At 49.1% G+C, this 23,944-nt stretch overlaps 6 protein-coding genes across 6 annotated transcripts; 5 read left to right on the top strand and 1 right to left on the bottom strand.

Moving 5' to 3' along the window:
• Positions 1 to 2,824: 2,824 nt before the first annotated feature.
• BHQ10_003653 (uncharacterized protein) lies at positions 2,825 to 4,791 on the top strand (the record flags this gene model as incomplete). Its single annotated transcript, XM_040875933.1, has 2 exons — positions 2,825 to 2,941; positions 2,998 to 4,791. The coding sequence occupies 2 exons, from the start codon at positions 2,825 to 2,827 to the stop codon at positions 4,789 to 4,791; spliced, it is 1,911 nt and encodes a 636-aa protein (XP_040732157.1).
• Positions 4,792 to 5,801: 1,010 nt separating this feature from the next.
• Positions 5,802 to 6,788, top strand: BHQ10_003652 (uncharacterized protein; the record flags this gene model as incomplete). Its single annotated transcript, XM_040875932.1, has 1 exon — positions 5,802 to 6,788. One exon carries the CDS (start codon positions 5,802 to 5,804, stop codon positions 6,786 to 6,788), a length of 987 nt encoding a protein of 328 aa, XP_040732156.1.
• Positions 6,789 to 8,436: 1,648 nt separating this feature from the next.
• BHQ10_003651 (uncharacterized protein) lies at positions 8,437 to 10,122 on the top strand (the record flags this gene model as incomplete). Its single annotated transcript, XM_040875931.1, has 1 exon — positions 8,437 to 10,122. One exon carries the CDS (start codon positions 8,437 to 8,439, stop codon positions 10,120 to 10,122), a length of 1,686 nt encoding a protein of 561 aa, XP_040732155.1.
• A 937-nt stretch (positions 10,123 to 11,059) lies between these two features.
• BHQ10_003650 (uncharacterized protein) lies at positions 11,060 to 15,143 on the top strand (the record flags this gene model as incomplete). The annotated part of the gene is made up of 7 exons (XM_040875930.1): positions 11,060 to 11,326; positions 11,412 to 11,449; positions 11,503 to 11,891; positions 11,944 to 13,032; positions 14,063 to 14,402; positions 14,561 to 14,699; positions 14,751 to 15,143. 7 exons carry the CDS (start codon positions 11,060 to 11,062, stop codon positions 15,141 to 15,143), a joined length of 2,655 nt encoding a protein of 884 aa, XP_040732154.1.
• A 165-nt stretch (positions 15,144 to 15,308) lies between these two features.
• Positions 15,309 to 18,694, bottom strand: BHQ10_003649 (uncharacterized protein; the record flags this gene model as incomplete). Its single annotated transcript, XM_040875928.1, has 4 exons — positions 15,309 to 15,784; positions 16,862 to 18,254; positions 18,321 to 18,432; positions 18,510 to 18,694. 4 exons carry the CDS (start codon positions 18,692 to 18,694, stop codon positions 15,309 to 15,311), a joined length of 2,166 nt encoding a protein of 721 aa, XP_040732153.1.
• A 2,283-nt stretch (positions 18,695 to 20,977) lies between these two features.
• On the top strand, positions 20,978 to 21,604 carry BHQ10_003648 (uncharacterized protein; the record flags this gene model as incomplete). The annotated part of the gene is made up of 1 exon (XM_040875927.1): positions 20,978 to 21,604. The coding sequence occupies one exon, from the start codon at positions 20,978 to 20,980 to the stop codon at positions 21,602 to 21,604; it is 627 nt and encodes a 208-aa protein (XP_040732152.1).
• Positions 21,605 to 23,944: the final 2,340 nt, after the last annotated feature.

Genomic DNA, 23,944 nt, shown 5'->3' with positions numbered 1-23,944 from the left:
TCATGGCGGTGGACCCCCGAGCAAAAAGGTCGAGTCCGGTTTGAATTTGGCGGCGTTGGATACGGTAAGCTTAGGTAAAGAAAAAAAAGCTACAGAGTAGGCAATTGACAGTCGTTTGAAGGCACCGAGTTCCGACTTCACCGCCAATCGCGACGACAAAGACGCAAGGGTCCCGTTGCATAAAACAACGTGTCAAGATCTAAGACCCTGTACAAAGCACGCAAATTGTCCGTCGCATGCAACCAATGTTCGTTGCGAGCAAGCTGGATTCTAAAGCCATCGTGCGCAATTATTTCGTATGAATCTGTCCACCGCATAGCCGAGCCGTACTTCGTAGTCGAAGACAAAATCACATCACGGGTGGGAGATAAAGTCGGAGGGATGATGGGTCCAGTATATCCACATCTTGAGCTCGATAGGAGATATGTCCGATGGCTCAGCTCCAATAGCTTGTCCAGATTGCCAAGAATCATCACGATCATGACAGGAAAGTGGTCGAAGAAAGGCTGTCGCTTAGGATGTGCGTCGTAATTGGGCAGGGGGGTTGACAGGGGTTGCCACCCACTTTGCTTTCGTTTTCCATTCGAGGTACAAGTGTCCGGTTTGGGTTTTCACTTTTCAGCCCGCCACGCGCAAGCTGTCGGTCTGCAGTGGATTCAATTTGTCGAATTTGGTGGGTGGTTCACCCAGAGTCGAAAAGTAAAGCATGCTAGCGTAGCACTAGGGCTAACTAAAGTCGTCCAAAGAGCATCTTAGCGTTCAGGATCATGCATGATGGCCAAATTCTAGCCGATCGCTGGGGAGGGTAGCGAGTCTAGTCCGTTCTCCGTAGAGATCATCGTAATATTCCTCCGCTTACGAGCCGGGTTCTTCAGGGTACACCAGTGGGGTATCACCGTCGGGTGCACAAGGATAGTAGAGTACGTACTGAAAACAATTGAGCGACGGCAGAAGGAAGTGAAAATTCATATAGAGAAGGATGATGGATGAAGGGAATTAGATGTCATCCCGTCGGAAGGAAGGCAGGAAGTAAGGAAGGAAGGAAAGCATGGCATTGAGGCAGGAGCGACCGACTGTCACGGTTCGGGTGGTCCCTTCCTTCCGCTCCCGAACTTTGTTCTTTCCTCCGGCAACCAACTCTCGTCCAGTCTCAGCATCAACACTTCCTCTGGCTCCAAGCTAACTTAGTGACCTGGCTAGCATCGTAGTACTAGTACGTAGCCAAGTACAACTACGTGCGCATTGACGAACCGATTCTCAATTCCAAAGCCATGGCCAGCCCAGGTGGACCTTCCACGACCATATCTGCCCGGTCGACCTCCTTACTGTCACTACGGAGTATCCCGCAAGTTCAGCTTGCCATCGCCATTGTTTTGCTAGATCGAATGCGCCATGTTGTCCAAGGTGGTATCGTATTGATTCAGTACTCCGTGCTTGTGGTCGACAAGATATGGATCGCCGCTCGAGAAATCGACACGCTGCCCAGTGGTGATTTTTTTTGCGTCTGTGCAACAAGCAATGGATGATCCATACCAGCTGTCGTAATCGTACTCCATACTCGTAGTGTTCAGGCAAACGATCTCGTGGACACGATACGATACATAAGTACTATTACGTAGAATGTTTAAAGCAAACAAAGTCAATCAGATTGAGTTGGCTTGGCTGGGTCTTAAGACTGTCGTGATATACAAGCCTAAGTCTTAGTTCGAGTTTGCCAGTTCGCGAGATCTCCGGAAACAGAAGAGAATAAGGTATGCAACCACCACCTAGGACGTAACAGTACGATAAAATACCCACCCACAGTATGTGATTTTTTCCTTTTTCTCGTGTATTTACGGCTGGGATACCACACAGGAGAGCCAAAATTGAGGAACACTTGGATCGCTCCACTCGACGCGGGCCGCAAAGCCCCCTGTCCATAACCAATCGTTTACTAGTACCACGCCTGAATTATTCTTCTAGCTTCAAGCCGCGAAAACTAGATCCATCACAATTTCCATTCTGATTCGAGTCACTAACTTTTACGTAGTTAGTCTTTGAGTTCTGAGTGACAAGCACGAGGCAGCAGTGGATTATTCGATAGTGCTTCCTGCCCCCCACTGTGACAGTCCGACACGCTTAAACGAAAGAAAAGCGAGTTGAAAAACCCGTCGATGATAGGGAGAGGGATGTCCGAGGTTCATTCCAAAACAGGGCAATCCATTGCTGTCAGCGCTTGCCTGTATCCACTGTACTCCGTAGGCTCTCGACTCTCGAGCACCCTAGTCCAGTCGTGCTAATGCGAGCTGTGCATCTAGAGTAACCAAATCTGAATCAGAAGGGGACAGTGCAGGGCCACACAGTCATGATCAGCGTGTCTGTCAACGAAGCGAGGCATAAGACGGAAATTCTTGCTCTTTATCCCGAACACGTTGTGATCTATGGGCCAGCAATTTGTTGCAAGCTACGACTACACGGACAAAGTCTCATCATAGGTAGTACGTAACTACCACTGAAGTACACACCATCCGTAATGAGAGTCGCGTACTCCGCATTGGTTGCCATTTCAATCATCATTGCCGAGACGACAAGAGAAATAGCTTCGTGAGCGAAATTCATCCGTCGGTATACGAACGTGCCTTCTTCCCCCTACTGCAATGGTGCAGCATGATCATAAACTTGTTATTGCCGGCTAAACTTTTGAGTACATGACGTCGACTGGGCGCATACTGACTATCAGCGCGTCGACACCGGTTTGTATATATACTCTCGGTAATATTAGCGTATCCATCGGATACGATCGAAAACGTGGATTAAGCACCACAGTGATTCTACAAACATCAGAATGGAGCCGACCATCGGGCCGCAACAGGCTCCAAAGACCTTCGTGCTCTGCTTTGACGGCACAGGCAACAAATTCTCGGGAGACGAGTCGGATAGCAATGTCTTGAAGATATTTCGAGTAAGCTTTTCCCACGAAGCAGAGTGTCTCAACCTGTGTTCTGACCACCGTCTTAGATGCTCGATCGCAGTCGCGGTACTCAATTCCACTACTATCAGCCAGGAATTGGCACCTATGTGACCTCAACTTCGCTCTCGAGCACTGGCACCATTCATCGCATTCGCTCGGCTTATCTGAAAGCCAAGGATTCTGCCGTAGGGTCGTCGTTCGATCAGCATGTCATGGGTGGGTACAAGTTTCTCATGCGATACTACGTTCCCGGTGACGATATCTACTTTTTCGGCTTCAGCCGTGGCTCATACATTGCGCGCTTTTTGGCCGAAATGCTGGATTATATCGGTCTATTGGAGGCTGGAAACGAGGAGTTGATCCGCTTCGCATGGAAAACATTTGCCAAGTGGCAACAGCGACGAGGTCAAACTGACCAGGACCAAGAAGAGAAGAAAAAACTCTTCAATTATATGAAAGCTTTCCGCGAAACGTTCAGTCGCCCAATCAGTCGAATCCGCTTCATGGGACTTTTCGATACAGTCAACAGTGTACCCCGATTCGAATCTGCCTGGATGCAACGAAGTAAATTTCCATATACAGCTCGCAGTTCTGCTCTCGTGATTCGCCATGCGGTCGGTATTGATGAAAGACGGGCCAAATTCCGCCAAGATCTGATTTCAGAGTCGAAGCCCTGGCATGCGAACCACAAGCATCATGACCATTACCTAAGGGATCACATGCACCATCTTCACCTCAATCGCGAAAAGCCAGAAGAGGTCCCTAAAATCACTTTAAACAATGATGGTTACGATGTCGACCTGGAGAAAGCGGGACAGGAAGATGAAAAGACCGCCGCTCGCCGGGGTCGAGAGGAGGGCGAATCCATCTACCGGACTCCACGTGGCTCCAGCGCCGGAAGTACGCAACATATAGATCGATATCGCGCACCTTCACCATTACAGAATCGAAAAACGAGTCATCCGAACTTGGACGTCCCGGAGATCAATGTCCCTATCGATGACGGTTCGTCGACACACAGCGATGTTACGTCACTGCAGATCGCACATGAACTCAGTGAGGACGACGTAAGAGAGCAAGATATTCGCGAAGTTTGGTTTCCAGGTGGACACGCTGATATTGGAGGTGGCTGGAGTCTCGAGGAGGGTGAATCCTGGGCTCTGAGCCATGCGCCACTGGTCTGGATGGTTCAGGAGGCACAGAAAGCTGGCTTGAATTTTGACCACAGGAAAATGAAACAATTTGAATGTTGTGAAGAGTATGTTGAGAATTACTCTCCCATCCATGTCTATGACCAAGAGCCGGATTGGTGTCAGGATGAGAGTCATGGCGCCAATGTAAATGGCAATGGGATACCAACAATCAAACTTCCCCGGAATGAGAACGAACGTAATACAAGTCGTGCGCTTCATCGCTTCCTTACTGCCCTTGAGCACTCCAGCACAAAAGGCGTACTGCACGATTGCCTGGAATATGGCGCAGGACTTCCGTGGAGTTCTGTGCTTTCTTGGCGCATTATGGAGTATTTGCCGTTTCGACGTATGGACCTGCAGCCCGATGGATCGTGGAAACCTATCCGCTGGCCGCTTCCTTGCGGTGAAGTTCGTGATATTCCCGACGATGCAGAGATCCACGTGTCAGCCATTCGTCGTCTAAAAGCCGATCCCAAATACCGTCCTGGAAATCTGATCATCGGGGGCGGCGGACGCGGCAAAAGGAAAGCTTCTGCAGAATATGGTATTGGTGAATGGGTGGTCTGCAACGACGAAGGCGACCCTGTTCGAGAGACGTATACACGGAAGAAGGCAGGCAAGAAAGCAGAAGAGAGCGAGAATCAGTAGCAGCTCTCTCGCGTTCTCTCTCTGCCAAGCCGGGTCCTGGCATATACAGCACACATTGTAACTATAGTGATCAAACTCTCAGCAATGCATATTCATACACTTCCGAAAGCCATTCATTTGCGATGCTTGTAGGGATCCGAGGTCGATAAGAACACACCACATCCTAGCCCTAGTAGGCATTGTTTGTTTGTTGCCAGGTCAATACATCATCTGGCAAACGAAGCAAATACAGATGTGAGAGTGGCTGATAGGAGCGGATCTTCCGAGGACGCCGCACGCGGAATGGCGGTTGTATCGAGCGGTCCAGAACATACTACGTAGTCGATGATACGGACTTGGAGTATTCTAGACGGGTATGGAAAGAGGAGGGAGGGGAGATTCGCAGCTCCGTGATCTAGACTCGTGATTATAATAGAAGACTCAGAGTACAGAATAGAAAGAAAGAAAGAAAGAAAGAAAGAAAGAAAAAAAAAAGTAGCTTGTGACACGGCCGCGCCTTCATTGTATTGTCCGTAATTAATTACATGGCCTTACCAGCGCTCTCTTATATTACGCGCTGATTCCGCCTGAGACAAACCGCCCCCCGCCGGACGGTCCTGCCCAGTACAGGGAAATATTACAATATAGTCTAACTGTCTTCAATCTTTTGCTGCAACCACGACTGCCCGTATTGTATTTCCTCTTCTTCCACTACCACTCCAGACCACCGATTCCTTTTTGCTTCGCCATTTCAGACACCGTGGTCCGTCGCCTCTTCAGTGCTGTGGAGCGCATTCATACGAACGATCCTCTGTGATGATTTACTGATCAGCTGGTTGTGCTGTCGTCACTTTCCGGCCGGGGTCTCGATTTCAGCGTGCTGTTAGGTTGATCTGTTGGCATATTCAATAATAACAACAACAACAACCGGCCAAAGCAACAGACAAATACAGGTGTGCCTGGCTTACGGAAACCTCGATGCAGCATGCGCTCGACTTTTTTCTCCGGCGGACAGCTTTACTAAGGCCATCATGATGACTGAATCATTCGTAACCCCGGAACAAATACAGCTCCCACCCAGCCCGGCTCGTTCTCCGCTGCCAGTGGGAAGCACACCCTTGTCCAAAGCAAATTCCCAAAACGAGGATCTCCTTTCTGTGCCTCCTCTGTTTACCACCCCTTTGCCGCCGGTCCGAAACCGCTCGCCGCTGTCACGAACTCATGCACGATCTCGTTCTCTCGCAAGCCCCTTTCCGATGCAGATGACTAGAGCCCATTCGTCGCCTGGACTAGATTCTCGCGGTCGCTATGTTTATCCACCAAGCTTTGCTAGACCTCCGAGCCCTCTGGAGCAATCAATGCGAAGACATAGTCCGTTGCGTGCTGCGGATGACATGCGAATTTTGAGCCTAAGCTCATTGAATATTTCAGAGACCATTTCCGAACACGCAGAACTCGAGCTACCGGAGGCTACACCATCACCATCGACGGAATCGCAACCGACCTACTCGCCATTTTCTCCTTCGACGCATACTCCAGTTTCTCGGCCTGGTCGACGACCTTCCACGTCATCACTACACAGCAACCTCTCAAGCATCACGACGAACACTACCAGCAGCCCAGGCTCTGTTCATTCCTCTCCAATCATGGTGGCGACGAAGTTCAACGAGTCATACCCCGGACTTTCCATATCTTCTACCTCCTCGATGCCGTCCACGCCGACCAGTCTTCGCTCACGCAGTCCGAGCATATCTTCTCTAGAGACGATCCCCGATATCCCAGATGCGGAAGCAGACGCCGAAGCCGAAGCGCTCGAGTTGGAAGAAATGACTCGATTGAAACTAGCTGCCGAAGCGACCGATGCAGATGGCCTACGACGCCGACCTACCGCAGAGAACTCTCCGTCTGGAAACGCGAGAGGCTACGGGTCGTCGAGAAATGACAAACGGAAGCGTTGGAGTGTCTGTGGAGCAGAGCGACGGCAAGACCTGGACCTGGAGACTATCTGGGAAGATTAGAAGGAGAACCAGGTATTTCTACTCGCAAACATCCACCACTTCTCGAGCGCATCTCTTATCAGCCACCTATATGCGCATGCGTCCGCCAATAATCGCGAGGCTCTTTGGCTTCAATTTCGTGTATTTGAATTACTTTTTTTCATACGAAGCGCAGATGTTACTTAGCAATGGCGTTACGGAATGCATCGTGTCTTGATACCCGATACGACAGAGGCCATTCGTGCATATTATTCTTTATTTCGGTATTTCTATTTGGGGTTGCTTCTATTTGACATGGAGTCTAGTGTGGCGTCATGGGGTTGTCTTCAACAATCTGTTTTTTATTTGAATTCTCGTGTATGTTTGCATCAACTTACGGAGTGACAGGTCACTTTCCGTCATGTACATGCCTAGTGACTATGTTACCAACACTTAGGAAATACGACTGCGTAATATGTGCACAGGTATGTAGAATCGTCGTCGTACAATTTTCATCCCACCCCTGCAGGACAATGGCATATAATGGTATGGCCTACCCCAATATTGAGTTTAGCTATGGAGACTATGAAAATGAATAGCATCCTACCCCAGATCCGTAGTACATACTATGTACACCACTGTGGTCCCTTGATTCGCGTCCTCCACTTTGCTTGCATCCAAAAAACTGTAGCTGTAGCCGCTGTTGTCAACATCACTGCTGGTCCTTGATTCGTCCACGTCCTTGAGCGGATTTTGTATGCCAACGCTCTTTCTGAGGAGACGAGTATGTTTCAACATGAAATGGCAGGAGAAAGACGAGGGAAATAGGAAGCTGACAAACAAAGCGTATTCTTGTCAGAGCAAAATACCGCTTTATCGTAAAGGAGATCCCCTCATTAGGGCGATATGGTAACGGTATGTAAGACAGGTGCGAGCGCTCTGTATTCGCTGTAAGCACGTGACATTCAGTTCTGCCCGTTGCTATATTGCGACTGGGTCGGCCAATCAGCAGCTTGTAGGTAAGAAAAGCGGTCGAGCGCAGCAAACTTATGGTACGACCCTGCTCAATCCCACCAACAGCGTCTGCCATTCTTAACGTTTCACCCGTAACTAGAATTCTGACTTCGAGGAATAAATTGCGAAATATTATAGCGGTTTCCGACCGGATTTGGCCGCGCAATATTAAAAATTCATATCGTGCGGAGAGAGATGGATGGGTTTTCCTGCTCTTTTAATCACCGACCATACACGCTAACTTACGGCCTATACTACAAACACTTATGTTACTAGTGGATATATGTATATATACCTAGGTAGCATGCGGAGTATCTACCTCCAGGTCACAGCCGACACCCGAGGGCATCGTCTCCAGCCATCCCCATATCTCACTCCATTCGATCTCCCAGTAGATGAATGCCTTGAAAAAGCCTAGCTTGAGTCTAGGTTAATCCTATTTATACCTGGACATGGATCCTTCGGGCCCTCGTTTGCATTTAATATCCGCCGTTGCGTGACAACCCCTCCACAGAAGGTCATAAGGTTATGGAAATATACATTCATGTGATACAGCCAGGACAAGTATTTATCTAGGCACTGTCCGTTTCAACAAAAGTAAATAAGCTAGAATTAAGTGCCGTATAACGAGATTGCCACCCAAGCGCACCAACCGCAAATCTATTGCAATTTCACAATGACGAACGGTAAATCGCAAGTTGTCATTGTTGGCGGAGGTCTCGCCGGCCTCGTTGCAGCAACAGAGCTTTCACGGCGCGGAGTCCATACAATCATCGTCGACCAGGAAAATGAAGCAAATCTGGGAGGACAAGCGTTCTGGTCACTGGGTGGCTTGTTCTGCGTCAATTCCGCTTCCCAGCGTCGCCTTGGCATCAAGGACAGTCGAGAGCTCGCCATGCAAGACTGGTTCAATTCCGCTCAATTTGACCGTGACACCGACTTTTGGCCCAAGCAATGGGCCGAAGCATTTGTTAACTTTGCCACCGATGAGCTAGAAGCTTATGTGAAGAGTTTTGGCATGTCGTTTTCAAGTGTTGGTTGGGCAGAACGGGGTAGTGGGAACGCTAGTGGCCATGGGAATTCTGTCCCTAGGTTTCATGTTACCTGGGGTGCTGGGCCAGCAGTTGTCGAAGCTTTCGAGAAGCCAGTACGAGAGGCGGCCAAGAGAGGACTGGTAGAATTCAAGTTTCGGCACAAGGTTGACCAGCTTGTAGTTGATGAGCAAACCGGGGCCGTCGTTGGTGTTCGGGGACAGATATTGGAGACGTCGGATGCTTTGCGAGGGGTTGAAAGTAGTCGAAAGGCCATTGAGAGCTTTGAAATTGAAGCGACGAAAGTTTTGATTACATCCGGCGGAATTGGTGGTAACGTTGAACTGGTGAAGAAGAACTGGCCGGTCGACCGTCTGGGCCCTAAAGTACCGCGCTCGTTCGTCGTCGGCGTGCCTGCATATGTCGACGGTCGAATGATCGAAATCGCAGAACAAGCAGGAGCCAATATTGTCAACAGCGACCGGATGTGGCATTACACGGAAGGATTGCAAAATTGGAACTCTATCTGGCCACAACATGGCATCCGAATCATACCAGGTCCATCGTCATTGTGGTTGGATGCGACTGGCAAACGGCTACCGCCGTTTCTGTATCCTGGATGCGACACTCTGGCCACGCTCAAGCATATCTGTGCTACCGGGTATGACTATACTTGGTTCATTCTCAACAGAAGCATCGTCGCTAAGGAGTTTGCTTTGTCCGGCTCGGAACAGAATCCAGATTTGACCAGCAAGAGTATCTGGAAGGCGCTACAGCAGCGATTTTTCAGTTCTTCCCCTACAGAACCTGTCCAAGCCTTCTTAGATCATGGAGCAGATTTCGTGGTAGACGAATCTTTGACCGCTCTGGTCCATAGGATGAACAAACTTGCCGAAGAACAGGGCGGACCGTCAGTAGACGTGGAGCAGATCAAACGAGAAATCGAGATCAGGGACGACCAAGTCAAAAACAAGTACTCGAAAGATGCACAAATCATGTTGATACGTAACGCACAGAACTACTGGCCCGAACGATTCTCGCGGGTTTCCAAGCTTCACGAGATCCTGGATCCTCGCCACGGACCTCTCATTGCCGTCAGACTGAACCTTCTGACCCGGAAGACGCTCGGCGGACTCGAAACAAACCTGGACGCGAATGTTCTTCGTCCCGGCGGCGAGGTATTTCCCAATCTATATGCCGCTGGAGAGGTTGCTGGGTTTGGCGGAGGAGGCGTTCATGGATACAGCTCACTTGAAGGGACCTTCCTTGGTGGATGTATTTTCTCCGGGCGGACTGCTGGCATCAAGATTGCGGAATCTCTGGGAGCGTAATTAGTGGATGTACTAGTCAAGTTGCCAATCAAGAGACCGTTTCAATAACCATAGAGGACTGAGTCCATATAACTTGTATGATAATATTCAACATTGCTAGTACAGTAAGTATTGAAAAATGCAGCGAATCACAGCGGAGTGTCGGGCATCATTGGTATCGCCGGGCCGAGCTTGCTGATAAGGAATGAGGGTCTTTTTTTCCCCTCGTCCCCGAAAGGAATCATCTTTACTCTCCCAGTCCCGGACTTCCTAGATATACTATACCGGACACAGCACCGGATTTTTCATCGTTGTTTCATCGTCAAACTCCATCGCAAGACTGCTAGCCACCGCACGACTGCCCGGCTCATCCTGCCAAGCGGGGAACGTCACAAGGCCCGTCTTCTTATCAGTCCGTATCACAGAATGTGAGTGGCACATCCGGTGTTTTTGCTTTTTCCTTGCCTACCTATACCCAATTCATCAATTGTGCATGTGCGAGTGCTCGCGGCTGGAGTCCAGATCAGCGTCGTCTCTCGACGAGGCATCGAATGAGGTACATGAACAGAGAGGCTGCCTTTGTCGCCGTAGCCGCCAGCGCAATCGTCGCCGCCTGTGAGGAGTTGAACAGGTCGAATCGGGTTGATGATGCTGCATCATGCATCATTTTATGGCTGTACCTGCCTGTTTCATCTCGAGCCCGCATGCCAAGCGTGAAGATGACGGGTTTCGGATTCAGGATGAGGATGGCCATGGGCAAGCGTTACACACGGCCGTTCCTGCTGCTGCTGGCCTGCCATGTCCTCAGCAATGAATTCGTCCTAGAACTTTCATTTTCTTCTATGACCTCAAAAGATCTTATCCGGAAATTAAGATTCTACACAAGATTTTCACACAAACCAACATTTTACACCAAACCATTGCATAACCCTGTCTTCAAAAACGTACGCATACAATCATGGAGTGCAAAGCTAATCAGTTGGCTCAGCTAGCAAGCTGGTTACAGTACGCGAGTGTTCAGCGACACAAGTCGACTCTGCATCCAGCTGCTGTCGGTCGAAAACTTCCACTATCTGCACGCAAATATCAACTAGCTCTCATGGGGAAGACTCCGCATGTAGGAATTATCGGAGCCGGTGTATCTGGGCTAAGATGCGCTGATATTCTCGCCCAAAATGGCGCCAAAGTTACCATCTTAGAAGCGAGGAATCGTATTGGCGGAAGGGTACAGTCATGACCATCCTGTTCTTAGACCATGATAGATATCGTAGGTTCTGCCTTCTGAAAAACGGGCTGACGGTTTGCCACAGATAACGCAGGTTGAAGTTGGTGGAAATCTGGTGGATTTGTGAGTCGAAAACGAAAATTGTCCGCCTTGTAGTAAGCTAACCACTTATAAAGAGGCGCAAACTGGATCCACGGAACAGAAGGCAATCCAATCGATCAGATCAGTAGGATATCAGATACGACCACCTGTGAATGGGACGGGCGTGAGACGATATATGATACCAATGGAAAGTTGCTCGATGAAGCTACCACCATGAAGTTGGCTGAGTGGATGTGGACTACCGTTGATGAAGGTTTCGTGTTCAGCACCAAGAATAAGGACTCGATACCTGCCAGTATGAGTTTGTACGACTACTGCTGTAAGCAGCTCGAGAAGACCGATTTTACTGAGGCGGAAAAAGCCGCCTGCAAAGAATTCTCCAAATTTTGGGGTGCCTATGTCGGCGAACCTGTTGAACGACAGAGCATGAAATTCTTCTGCTTAGAAGAATGCATTGAAGGGAGTAAGTCTTTTCAACATCCACTATCCAATCGGCGGAAGACTAATTTGTCCAGCGAATTTGTTCGTGGCATCTACGTACAAAAACATCCTCGACCATATCTCGAAATTAGCATTAAAACATGCGGATCTTCACTTGAATTCACCTGTTGTTCAAATAGAAGCAGCCAACAGAGAGGTTACCAGTGACCGTCACATCACCGTCGTAACGGAAGCTGGGAAAAAGTATCAGTTCGACGATGTTATCGTCACTTGTCCCCTGGGCTGGCTGAAGAAGAACAAGTCTGTTTTCAGTCCGTCGTTACCATTACGCTTAACTTCTGCAATCGACAACATATCATACGGTCGACTCGAGAAGATTTACGTTACTTTCCCACGTGCCTTTTGGCATATACCTACCGAGCGCAAGTCGGCAAGCGGCACCGGAATCACAGTTACCAATGGCCCCGACTTTGTGCCCGATAGTGATAGCGACAAGTATCCACCAGCCTTCACACAGTGGCTGGAACCGACGTATGTCAAAGCCCCTTCAGAGGAAGGAAGCTGGAACATGCAGTGTGTCTCATTGGCAGCACTTCCGCCAAATTGTGCGCATCCAACACTCCTATTCTATATCTACGGGCCCACATCCGCCTGGGTTGTCAATAGCATCAAAGACATGGATGAATCATCACTCGAGTATTACGAATTTCTCGATCACTTTGTCCGGCCATTTTATTCTTCTCTTCCCGGATATTCCGCCTCGTCCGAGTCATGTACGCCCACTGCTTTTCAAGCGTCTAAATGGATATCCGATGACTACGCCGGCAATGGTTCCTATGCAAATTTCCAGGTTGGGCTGGAAGCTGGCGACAAAGACATTGAAGCGATGCGACTTGGCATGGGTCCTGATCGTGGGGTGTGGTTTGCTGGAGAGCATACTGCACCATTTGTCGGATTGGGCACGACGACTGGTGCTTATTGGAGTGGTGAACGCGCCGCTGGGCAAATATGCGACCTTTACAGTCTAGGTCAATTGGGCCTCGGAGTCAGAAAAGACGATTCATTGCCTACAGGAACTCCGGGGGTGATGACTGGTAATACCATGTTCCATAAGGGGAACACAACGGCACTCCGGGCTCCTGTAGTTTTGGCAACAGTACAAGGTCAGTGATGATGGAAGTTGTTTGGATTGATGGAAAGATTGGCGATAGACATGTCTACACGTCTGCCAAGCTCGTTTTTTCTATGGCGTCGGTTATCACTGCATTGCTCCTTGGTGATCAACATCTCAGTCAGCGTTTCGCCTGTAGCAGTATATCGGTAAATAGCATGTAAGGGCTCCATAGTATGATGACAATTAATCTCAACTACAACTCTATTCATTCTAGTATTTCTCCCACCCTCTCGGTATCCGACAGTCGCGGAAAGAGTCCTTAATTAGGGCTGACAATTCCGACGGACTTTTCGCAATCGGCAAATTGAGCCACTCTTTCAATGTTTGTACAAATAAAAGTTCTTCAACGGCCAAGCTGGAAGCATTCGGTGAGAAGTGGAACATACTCAGCGCTAGCAGTAAGCAAGGCACCGGATAGGCACATCGCGCGCACGCTAATCTAGTAGTCCGCCACACAACGTGGTTTGGATCCATCGACTCCATTTCACGACTCGGTTTTCGACTCTTTTTGCTCATTCCGTCTTCTTTCGGCGATTCTGCGCTGGTGGACCCCTCGGTATGGGTCTCTGGACTCTCGTATTGAGAATATTTACCGAGATAGTGTCGTGTCTACAAACCTAAAGAGACTGTATACCGGAATTTCTCACAGTTATAGCCGCTAATACTGGAGCGAAAAGTGGTCACGATGCCGACAGCTCCTATTTATATAGGAGTGGAGATGTCCACTACAGAAATGATCCCTTCTTCTTGTGCGGACTGAAGAAATCAAGTGCTGTCTCACCTTTCGTCCTTCGTTTTCACCACTTCATTTCTCCTTCCCAAGGAAATTGTTGCAAGCCAGTCAAAGGATCATTCGCTTTTAGAGCCAGTCAGTTTTTACTTTTGCTTGACACCCGAATCCTTGCAATTGCGGACGTGGAGACTAAACATGGCGATTGTATCAACTTTGGGGAGCAGTCTCCCCTTACTCGCGCTCCTTGCGCAGATCGTTCCTGTGATGTCAACTGTGACTCCGATAGTATCGTGTTCAGATACTTCAGTGCAATTCTTTGAGAACCCCAGTTTTGAAGACGGAACGGCCGAAGACTGGACCTTTACGAACGCCTATCCGTCATACAGCGTCGTCGAGGCGGGCACTTCCGCTGCGAAGATCGCAGCAGATGAGGACGGACAGTGGTACCTCCAGACTAAAGGCTACAACCATGCATTTGACCTTTCTCAAACGATCACGGGACTCGAAATTGGTAGTACTTATACTGGTTCATACTACATCAACGTTCAGCTGGGCGGGTCCCTGGGGGGTTGCTGGAATTATGCCTATCTTGACTCGAACGCCGCTACCAACCAGATCTATTACGAGTATTTTTCTATATCAGGAGCTTATAATAACTGGCAGAAGCATACTTTCACATTCAAAGCTACTTCTAGTACCCATGATGTTATTTACGCTATTGACTGTGGCTCCTCCTATGGTGGATCAGAGTGGTACATTGGCTGGGATAACTTTGAAGTTTCAGGCCCTACCAGCGTCTGCACAACTTCATTCTCAACTGCCCCTACTCCGACGCCAATACAAACACCTCGCCCTTCATCGCATGCTGTGGTCTCTTTGCCATCTTCTTCGGCCGTTATCTCGGCAGCTTCGTCGGCTGTTGTGTCAGCCTCTTCTTCGGCTATAATTTCGGCATCTTCATCGGTTGTTACTAGCGTATCTCCCTCCTCGTCGGCTGCTGTTCGTCCTTCTTCCCATCGTCCCACACGCCCTTGCACACGCAAGACTCTCAGTTCCTCTGGTGCCGTGCGTCCTTCATCGTCAGCTCAGGTCTCCATTCCCACGTCGCGTGCTACTCGTCCTTGCACACGCAAGACTCTCAGTCCCTCTGGCACAGTGCGTCCTTCATCGTCAGCTCAGATCTCCAGTTCTTCGTCGCGTGCTACTCGTCCTTGCACACGCCGCCCTCATCGCTCAACCTCAACTCCTGTTTTACCAACTACATCATTGCTGACCACTGCTCAATCTTCGGGAGTGTCTGGCACTCCTTCAAACTTAATCTCTACCATTTTCACCGGTTCTTCCAGCACCACATCTGTACCCGGTAACAAAAATGGTGGATCAGTCACTACCTCAATAGCTGTTAGCACTCAGGGTCCCGGCGAGCCTGGATCAGGTGACTTCACTACTTCAACTATCTTCTCAACTCGCACAGCTACGATCACTGCTTGCCCAACCACTATCACTAACTGCCCTGCTAATCAGCGCACAAGCTATGTTACTACCGAGACTATAATTGTGTCCACTACAGTGTGTCCTGTTACCGCAGCCCAGGCAACTTCGACGTCCAGCTCAAGTTCGAGCACTGGTTCAGCTCCAGGTTCGGGCTCAGGATCTAACGCTGGCTCTGGCTCCAACACCGGCTCTGGTTCAGGTTCAGGATCAGGATCTAACTCTGGCTCAGGTTCCAGCACTGGCTCTGGTTCAGGATCAGGATCAGGATCAGGATCAGGATCTAACTCTGGCTCAAGTACCAGTACTGGCTCTGGCTCTGGCACTGGCACTGGTTCAGGATCAGGATCAGGATCTAACTCTGGCTCAGGTTCCAGCACTGGCTCTGGTTCCGGCTTCGGCTCCGGTTCTGGATCTAACACTGGCTCGGGCCCCGGCGCTGGCTCAAAATCATCCAGCAAAGCTCTCAGCCCGGCTTCTTCTACCGGCATCGCTACTTCATCTTCTCCTGTCAAGACTGGACTATCGTCAACCACGAGCGCAACTTCCCCGGTCTATACTGGCGCCTCGGTTTCCCAGCCGTCCTTCTTCTCTGGAACGCTCGCAGTCGTTGCTGGTGTGTTGGCAATTATTCCCCTTCTCATGTAGACATTCTACAGTACTTTCTTTGAAATCGACTCTCCTTGGCTATTCAATCCGCACTTGCTTGTACCTTCGTGATTCCAATGCTCTTTGCTGGACAGGTGCATCCTGTGTTGGATGTGTACTATTCCTTAATGTATAATAATTGTTTCTATCTACAAGGGTGGGCTCATGAATCAAGATCTGGTTGTCACTTTGATTCACAGTGGATGAGAGCATCTCCAAGCCTACCTGCGCGCATTCACGATGTTGATATATTCCTGCGATGATTACGAGTCTGATACTTAGGTAGGGCTAGTGGTTGCATATTTCGGGCATTCTTTCGTAGGGCAATTCGAACATACTCAGCTCCTGCTTTCTATCGACTTGTAGTTGACCATATATCACATACAGAGTCTGGAGATAGAATAGTGGTGTGACTGGTCAGAAATCAGCAGTTGCAATACCGACTAGTCCCAAACGGGCAACCCGGGGGCACCTTCTCATGTGCATTCCCTGCGAAGGGGCAACTTTCTCTTTTTCTCTCTCGCTCTCTCTCCCTCTTTCTCTATTGACAGTCTGGATTATTCGATGAAAGTCTTGTATTGCTCATTACTCTGTCTGCTCTATCGGCATCTGATCATCATCCCAACTGTACAGATCCAAACACCACAATGATACTCAAGTGACTCGCTTGCTTGCTGCATACACTGTACAACCATCGCGCAACCAAAACCAGACTGTCCCGGCGTCAACGATTGGGGGCGCAAAATTGATATTCAGGAAGAAGACAACTGTAAAACACCAAAATACAAGCCGAGGGAAAATAAAAACAGCAGATCGACAAAGGAAAATGAATGGATAGCATCGCTTCGTTATGGTAAGGGTTTGTCTCTTAGCCCGACTCATTCAATAGGCTGTATTGCATGTTATTGCCATGCTCCCTGACTCAAGGACAAGAGTCCTTGTATACAGTCAAGATCTTCTTCGCGGCTCGAGGAACCGGTCTTGGTCATGAAAGCCGCGACTTCGGCATCCAGTTTGGCTGCGGTTTGTGACGGGTTTCTCACATCCTTAGTGCCCCGCGGGCCACGATATAATCGGCCATGCTTGGTCAATGCGAGGTCATCGACAACGGTATTCTTGCGAATGCCATTTTCTTTGAGAACGGACCGTTGCGTATGAGACTTTGCTCTTTGATGACGACGTGGGTCTGGTCGACGATAGGTTCCTGGAACCCAGTTCTCTTTATCCGAATCCCCCGCCTCCAGATCCCCTCGCTCAACGCCTTCTTTACCAGCCTTGTGAAATGACTTCAAGCCACCGTTCGAGTCGTGCGCCAGGTGGCTTGCTTTCTGAACGGACTCGAGTCGTCCGAGAGATGACAACGTGCGGGACAGTTTCCGCCTCTTCTCTCTCGACACCTCGACCACGTCTGGTTGATTATTCGTGCCGATCGCTGGAGACGAAAAGTTCGGCTTCGAGAGTGAGTGGCGAGCGGCAGACCGATGGCTACCAGAGCGATAGAGGCCCGGTGTCCTAGTACTGTTAGACGGCTGAGAGCTGAGTGGTGTTGATAGAGCGCTTCGTGCGTCATTGTCACAATAAGTCTCCCACATGCGTGCATCGCGAGATCGACCGAACGGTTTCATACCGTTCCCTTCTCGAGCCAATGGGCTACCTCCGGGTGTCCCAAAATTGATTGCGCTGACACTTCTGCGTAAGCTAGTTTGGCGTGGCACACGGCCAGGAACAAATCGCAAGCGGTTTTTCGATGGGGACGGTTCATCTTGGGTGCGGATGAGAGCCTCGCCATCCGAAGATAGGGAAATTCTCACTGCTGTGCGAGCCTTTGGTGGCGATGGAGTGGGCTCCCCCTCTTTCCTGAGAAGAGCTTCGCCGTCGAACGACATTGATATCCGAAGCGACGGCGGAGATCTGATTTCTTCTTGACAGAGTTGTCCATTGTGTTCTCCATGGCAGGCTCCAATGTCCGAAAGTCGTCGTTTCTTTCCGTTCACTTGTATGCCTAAGCCGGTAATGTCCCTCGAAGTGTCCAGGTTCTCAATATCAGCCGAGTCAAGTGACGAGAAAGAAGTCTCCGGGTTCAAAGAGCCGGCTGCCATTGAGGTTTCCAACTCATCATCATCAGTGTTGCTCGACGGATCTGCGAGCGCGTCCTCATCGTCCCTCCTAACGTTCCCCTCTGGCTGTTCGGCCTGTTCGCCGTTGCGAGGAGAACTTGTACCATCACTAGTCGGGGAGCCATTCGAGACACCATCCAAAGCAGGAGGCCGTACTAATTCGTGTGGCTCGAGCGGCTTCGATTTTCGACGGTCATTCTGACGTCTGTTCTGGAACCAAATCTTGGTAAATGTTAGCAAGTGCTTTCTGCACAAATTGCACGATGAGAACGCGCTTCCAACGCGTACCTGAACCTCTTTTTCACCTAGCGAAACCTGGCTAACTATACTTGCTCGAGAGACTTTATCTGGCTTCGGGTTCTTTTTGTATTCGGCCTCGAGAATGGCATGGTCTTCAGGACTAACCATAAACAAAGTTAGCACTTGTTCCGAGTTGATGAGATGGCTCATTGACAGTAAATGCGGTCAGTGGCTCACCTTGTACGCCGCCTTTTCTGGCGCGCTAGTATCTTATTGTCGACGCGAGGCGGAAGGTTCTGAGTCAGTGTCTTTTGTGAATGAACGAGAAAGGCGTAGTGAAGATCCGCCGGGGACGAAGAATTAAAGGATTGAGATGGCGAAGATGAAGTGGCCGTGATAGGAGTCGAGTCGGCGGGAACCATGATCAGTGATCAGGCACGTATTAGTGGGCAGAGGTTGGGAGGGATGTAGATGGTTACGGATCCCATGAGGTAGGATATCACTTGATGTATGAAGTCGAAAAAAGAGAAGATTCGTAGAGCAGAATTGGAGGTATGTGTGAGTAAGTAGTCGAAAGAAGTTGAAGTGTCGTAGTCGTACTAAGCCAAATCAATTTTACGGCGTAAGTCCCGTCGACTGTTAGGTTGGAGCAAGCATGATCGCGTTCGCGGTGTCATCACACGCGGTTTCTGCGTGCGGGAGCGGAGCGCCTCTTCTTTGCACGCATCTCATAGGATCACCCGGCGAGGGACCCGCGTCTAGCGTCGCCTCGCCTCGTCGTTAGACGCGACCGCGCTGTGTTTTACGTCTTGCTCTTCAATTCAATCGATTCGTATAACTACGTTTTAGGCATTGGTGAAGCAATTGAAATTACATACTTGCACTTCAGGTGTGCTTACATTGCTCAGTCCGACTTTTACGTGTTTGCTGATTCATCGTTCATCCGTGAGTCAGCCGAGGTGTCAATCAACGACTCCCAGACATTCGAAAGAATACAATCCATAGAGACATAGATCTATACTAGTAGATCAATGTCCGACATCTGTCAAGTCCGCTTGGGAGAGGGCTTATTAGTTGTCTGAACTTGTCTCTCTGGACGACTCGGATAACCCTAAAGACAAACAGTGCAAACATGAAAAAGCATAACACGTGCTTGACGCGAAGTCCCGTGACCTATGCCAAGACTGCACACGCGGCCTGTGCTTAGCAGGGATGCCTCGATGCCTTAGATCGTCCGGCCTGGTAGCCTTAGGCCGCCCATCTTTTTCTTCCGTCCACGAGAACTCCCCTTTCTCCTCTCTCTTCCAGTTGACGTCCTAACCTCAACAACACAGCCCTCCGCTGCAACGCACCAATGACTCACGGTGAGTGATATCACACAACTCTCTCTCATCGAGGCCATGCTGTCTCCAGACTAGTTGCCGCACGTACTGCCCTACAACGGCAATGCGGCTGATAAGCGGCCCACCAACAGACCGCCAGTTCCCCTGCCCTACGCCCAGGGCTGAACACCCAAACGGTCGAACCTCTCCACATCCACGCCATTTGAGCTGCTGAGATTGGCTACAGCTTCACAGCCTTACTGCAACCACTCGGTCCAGCAAGCGGTCAGGGTCTATCCAAGAGGTTTCCAGATTCACGGTCGATCCGAGAGATACGTCTGCCTTTTTGTGTTCTTCGACGGCTACAGGACCTCTGTGCTGATGCTCTTTGCTTGTTTTCGCGGCTTCGGCATTTGCTCTGACGCAAAAATCCGGCCATCCCGATGGTCGAGCTGAGGATTACTCACCCCAAAAAAGCAGGCCGCGAATCCGCCCCAGGCCCAAGGTAGAAGTCGTCCCATAACCCCTGTCCACAAATTGCTTCGGTCGAGCTACTTCTGCATGCTCATTCGACAGAGCCCTTTTCCAAAGAATATGACCGTTGAATGTCTGGAAATGACGGCTTGGCCAATGACAATCTGTAACTTCATAATCTTCAAGGAAAATGCCCGAGACTAACCCCAAGAGATATGAACGATTGATGAAGTATATCCGCAGCGGACTTTTTCCATCAGACAAGCAAGGCCAGTATCTCTGTCCGTGACCCGCAGCTGTGATTTAGATCCGGCTTGTATCCTTGTCTGGTCAAGATTTTGTATCTACTCAATCATGGGTTCTCCAAAGCTTCGTCATGGTTCAATACAAATGAAAATGATAAACCAAAGGGCGCAATATCGAGCACTGGCTGCTTCACTCTTTTATGCATGCTTTTGTTGGACTAATGCTATACAGCCTTGTACAAAATCCTAATCGAATTTTATTTTTTCGTCGTTACAAGAAAATCTCCAGTCCCTTCCTTCCGCCGTTTCTACTCTCTCATAGCATGTCTGTCCCTCTCAAAGGTCACCTTCATTCACTTCTGGCTTGCCGCTCTCCCCTTTCATTCTCTTTCATATACCGTTGTAATTCAGGTCCCTCGTTTGATAACGCACGTTCGTTCATTGATACAAGTCTCGAGACCCCTCGGGGCTTCTTCACATTCGTTTTTGAAAATTTCCTTCTCACCGGTTCCATGATCAAGATAGCACTAGCAGGGACCAGTGGTCTCGCACAATATATTGCTCACTACATCTCTACACAGACATATCATCAGTTTTTCTTTCTATCAAGGAACGTGAGTTGACCTACTCTACCCCTATTTAAATTTGTCCCATATGTTGACCGATGCCTCCACAGCCCAGTCCCGCCCTGTCCGCCCGAGGATGGCAAGTCTTGTCCGTCGACTACAACAACCAGAGCGACGTTCGATACAAGCTTGTTGGCGTGGATACGGTCATCTCAACCATCTCGGGCCAGGCACAACTGTCGTTGATCGACGCCGCAGCCGAAGTCCATGTCCGCCGATTTGTGCCCTCGGAGTTCGAAGGACCTCCGTTGCAGCGTCCGGATATCGACCCTCTCGACCGCGGACAGAAAATCGCTCTTTCCAAACTTCAAGAGAAGCAGCAGCTCGGGATGGAATATACTGTCTTCACGTGTGGTGTATTTTATGAGAGGTTCTATCCTGGAGGTTTGGCGGCGCTTCAACTTGGTGCAGGAACACATATCTCGGGTGAAGGACAATATATTCTGGAAATGCGTCGTCAAACAGCCAGCATACCTTGCTATCCTTCAGGTGACGCAGTGCACATATGCATGACATCTGCGGAGGACGTCGGTCGCTACATAGTGGCTGCTCTTGATCTCCCTCACTGGCCAAATGAGTTCCTTCTGGCAGCAGAAAGGATGAAGATTGATGATATTGTTGCGGCAGCAGAACTCGTGTCCGGTTTGTCTCCTACAGGTTTCTAGTCAGTCGAAGTGTACCTTGGCTAATTATGTAAATTACGAAATCGACTAGGCGAACCTTTTCAACGTCAATACTATGATCATGCCACCTTGCTGGACAGCATTTCCTATTCCTCGGCAACAAATGATACGGCGGAATATTGGCGCCTCCAGTATCTCATGGCTACTTTACAGGGCCGGTACGACTTTCACCACACAAATCTGAACCAGCTAGTGAATATCCAACCCAAACCATTCTTTCAGTGGTTACTCGCCGCTTGGTCCAACGTTGCAAGAACGTAATGCCTTATGATGAAACCGCATTTGATGTACATGTAGCGATGATTGGTTCTTCTCTCAATGCTGGACATTCGATATATTTTCGTTTCTTCTTTGTCTTTTTACCTCTTACTTTTCTCCTTTTGGAAACACAAAAAGTTTCGGCATGATTGTGCTGGTCGCAATATTACCTTCCAAAACAACTCTGCGTAATTCAAGCCGGTGGTGTTGATCACCAGGAACAAGTTCTGACGGCGGGGCTTTAATACTGATTATCTTTCCTGAATGAAAATATCTATCCGACTATAATCACGAATATCGAGCCGGTGTTACAGTCGTTCATGACAAGTGGCTCAGGTGATTGTTGACAGAGAGCCACAGAGTAATGAGGTACAACATTCGAGCGCTGCCCACAGAACCCCGCTTGATGTATACATCCGTCCGACAAAGTACCAAATTGTCTCTGATTGGGAAGAGCCCTTTGATGGAGTAAGTTGAGTCAAACCCTTCCAACTAAAGCTTATCTACCACTATCTATGTATGTATACGCATCTGAAAGTAACTCCGATCTATTGCTTTGGTACGTGTCTCTTGCGCCAAGGTTGCTGAATCTGACGAATCGATCGCATGACTTTTAGAGAAGGAATCATACAAGTGACACCATGCCTACGGTAGTGTCTAGATCGAATATTGAAGTCAAATGCATTGATTGATACCCCGCCGAGCTATGTCTGTGACATGGATGCATCAACGAAGTTGATATTCCACTGGTGAACAAAATTTTGTGTATCGCTTCTGTGGTTGTGGCGCACTGGAAACTTTACGGATATCCCAATCATACGATGACATGACTTTCTCCCAAGGAGTTGTCATGGTTAGCACTCCGATCTCATCATGCGTGCTTGATAACAGTTTGGGAATCACGAGATTTTTTTGTCGCTTTGCTCTTGCTCAGAACCTTAAACGAGTCTATATGATGTGTCCGCGCATCAAAGTACTATGTATGTCAAGTTTGTGTATTCCAGCAGTACCCTTGTCAACTTCCTTGTTGAGCCTTCTTCAACAAGCATAAAAAGAGAAGAAAATCATAGGCTCAAGTCAATCATACGACACTCTCTTATGTCTCTCAGCGCTATTGGTGAACATACGATACCGTACCACAGAACCCTTGCCTTATATATGAGTGTTGTACAAGCTTCACAGTTTGAAGTATATGAAAACAGGTCTCAAGGCCGCATTTGAATCCGTCTCTTTGCTGCTCATAGGTTTGTCTATTAAACCCATCTACGCGTCGATCCTCTTGCGTCAGAGTGCACACCCGAAAACTCACAAACGACCATCGAGTGATCTCTAGCCATATCTTACACAACACGAAACTGTGGAATTGGTACTTTATCAAGATGCCAGCAATAATGCCGACCGGCTACAGCCGGATGATACAGGCCTGGGCCCAAGAGCCGCTGCCGCCAAAAAAGCGCGAAAGCGATACTAATACACATGGCAACGGGCAAGAAGCTGTCAATATCTTGCTAGGCGTTATTCTCGGCGTTGCAGTGTTCTTCGTTCTAACTATGATGTATGTAACTTTATTTCTTCATCCAAGCATCAGCCGCAGAATTGACTGGGATCAACAAGGCTCATTTTCTATTGCAATCGACGAAGTCGCAGGATTGCCGAAGATCCCAATGGCAAAATATCGCTAAATCGCTTGCAAAAGTTGGAGGCAGTCGCGCCGACGCGCCACTTGGAGGAATGGTGGCCGACGGTGAAGCAGTCACTCGGTCTCTCCCAGGGTGTGGATAATCATTTTGTTTGGTAAGGGTGCTCCATCCTGAGGTTCCAAGACTGACAAATGTTGAAGTGTCGTTTGTTTCGACCCAGTCGAACGTACGCAAGAGATTCACGAGCTCAAATGTTTGCATGTATTCCACAAGGAATGCCTGGAGAAATGGTATCTTCGAAGTCATTACACGTGTCCTATGTGCCATCGTGTCTTTTTCGAAGAGCGAGAGCGGCACATATCTACACCGAATCTGAACTTTGTCATATTCGTATGAATTATTCTCAACATCTCTGTCGCAGGTT

Source organism: Talaromyces amestolkiae, assembly GCF_001896365.1.
Source record: "Talaromyces amestolkiae strain CIB chromosome Unknown scaffold6.1, whole genome shotgun sequence".
NCBI lineage: Eukaryota > Fungi > Ascomycota > Eurotiomycetes > Eurotiales > Trichocomaceae > Talaromyces > Talaromyces amestolkiae.
Note: the sequence above shows the minus strand (reverse complement) of the source record. Positions and strands in the feature narration are given on the sequence as shown.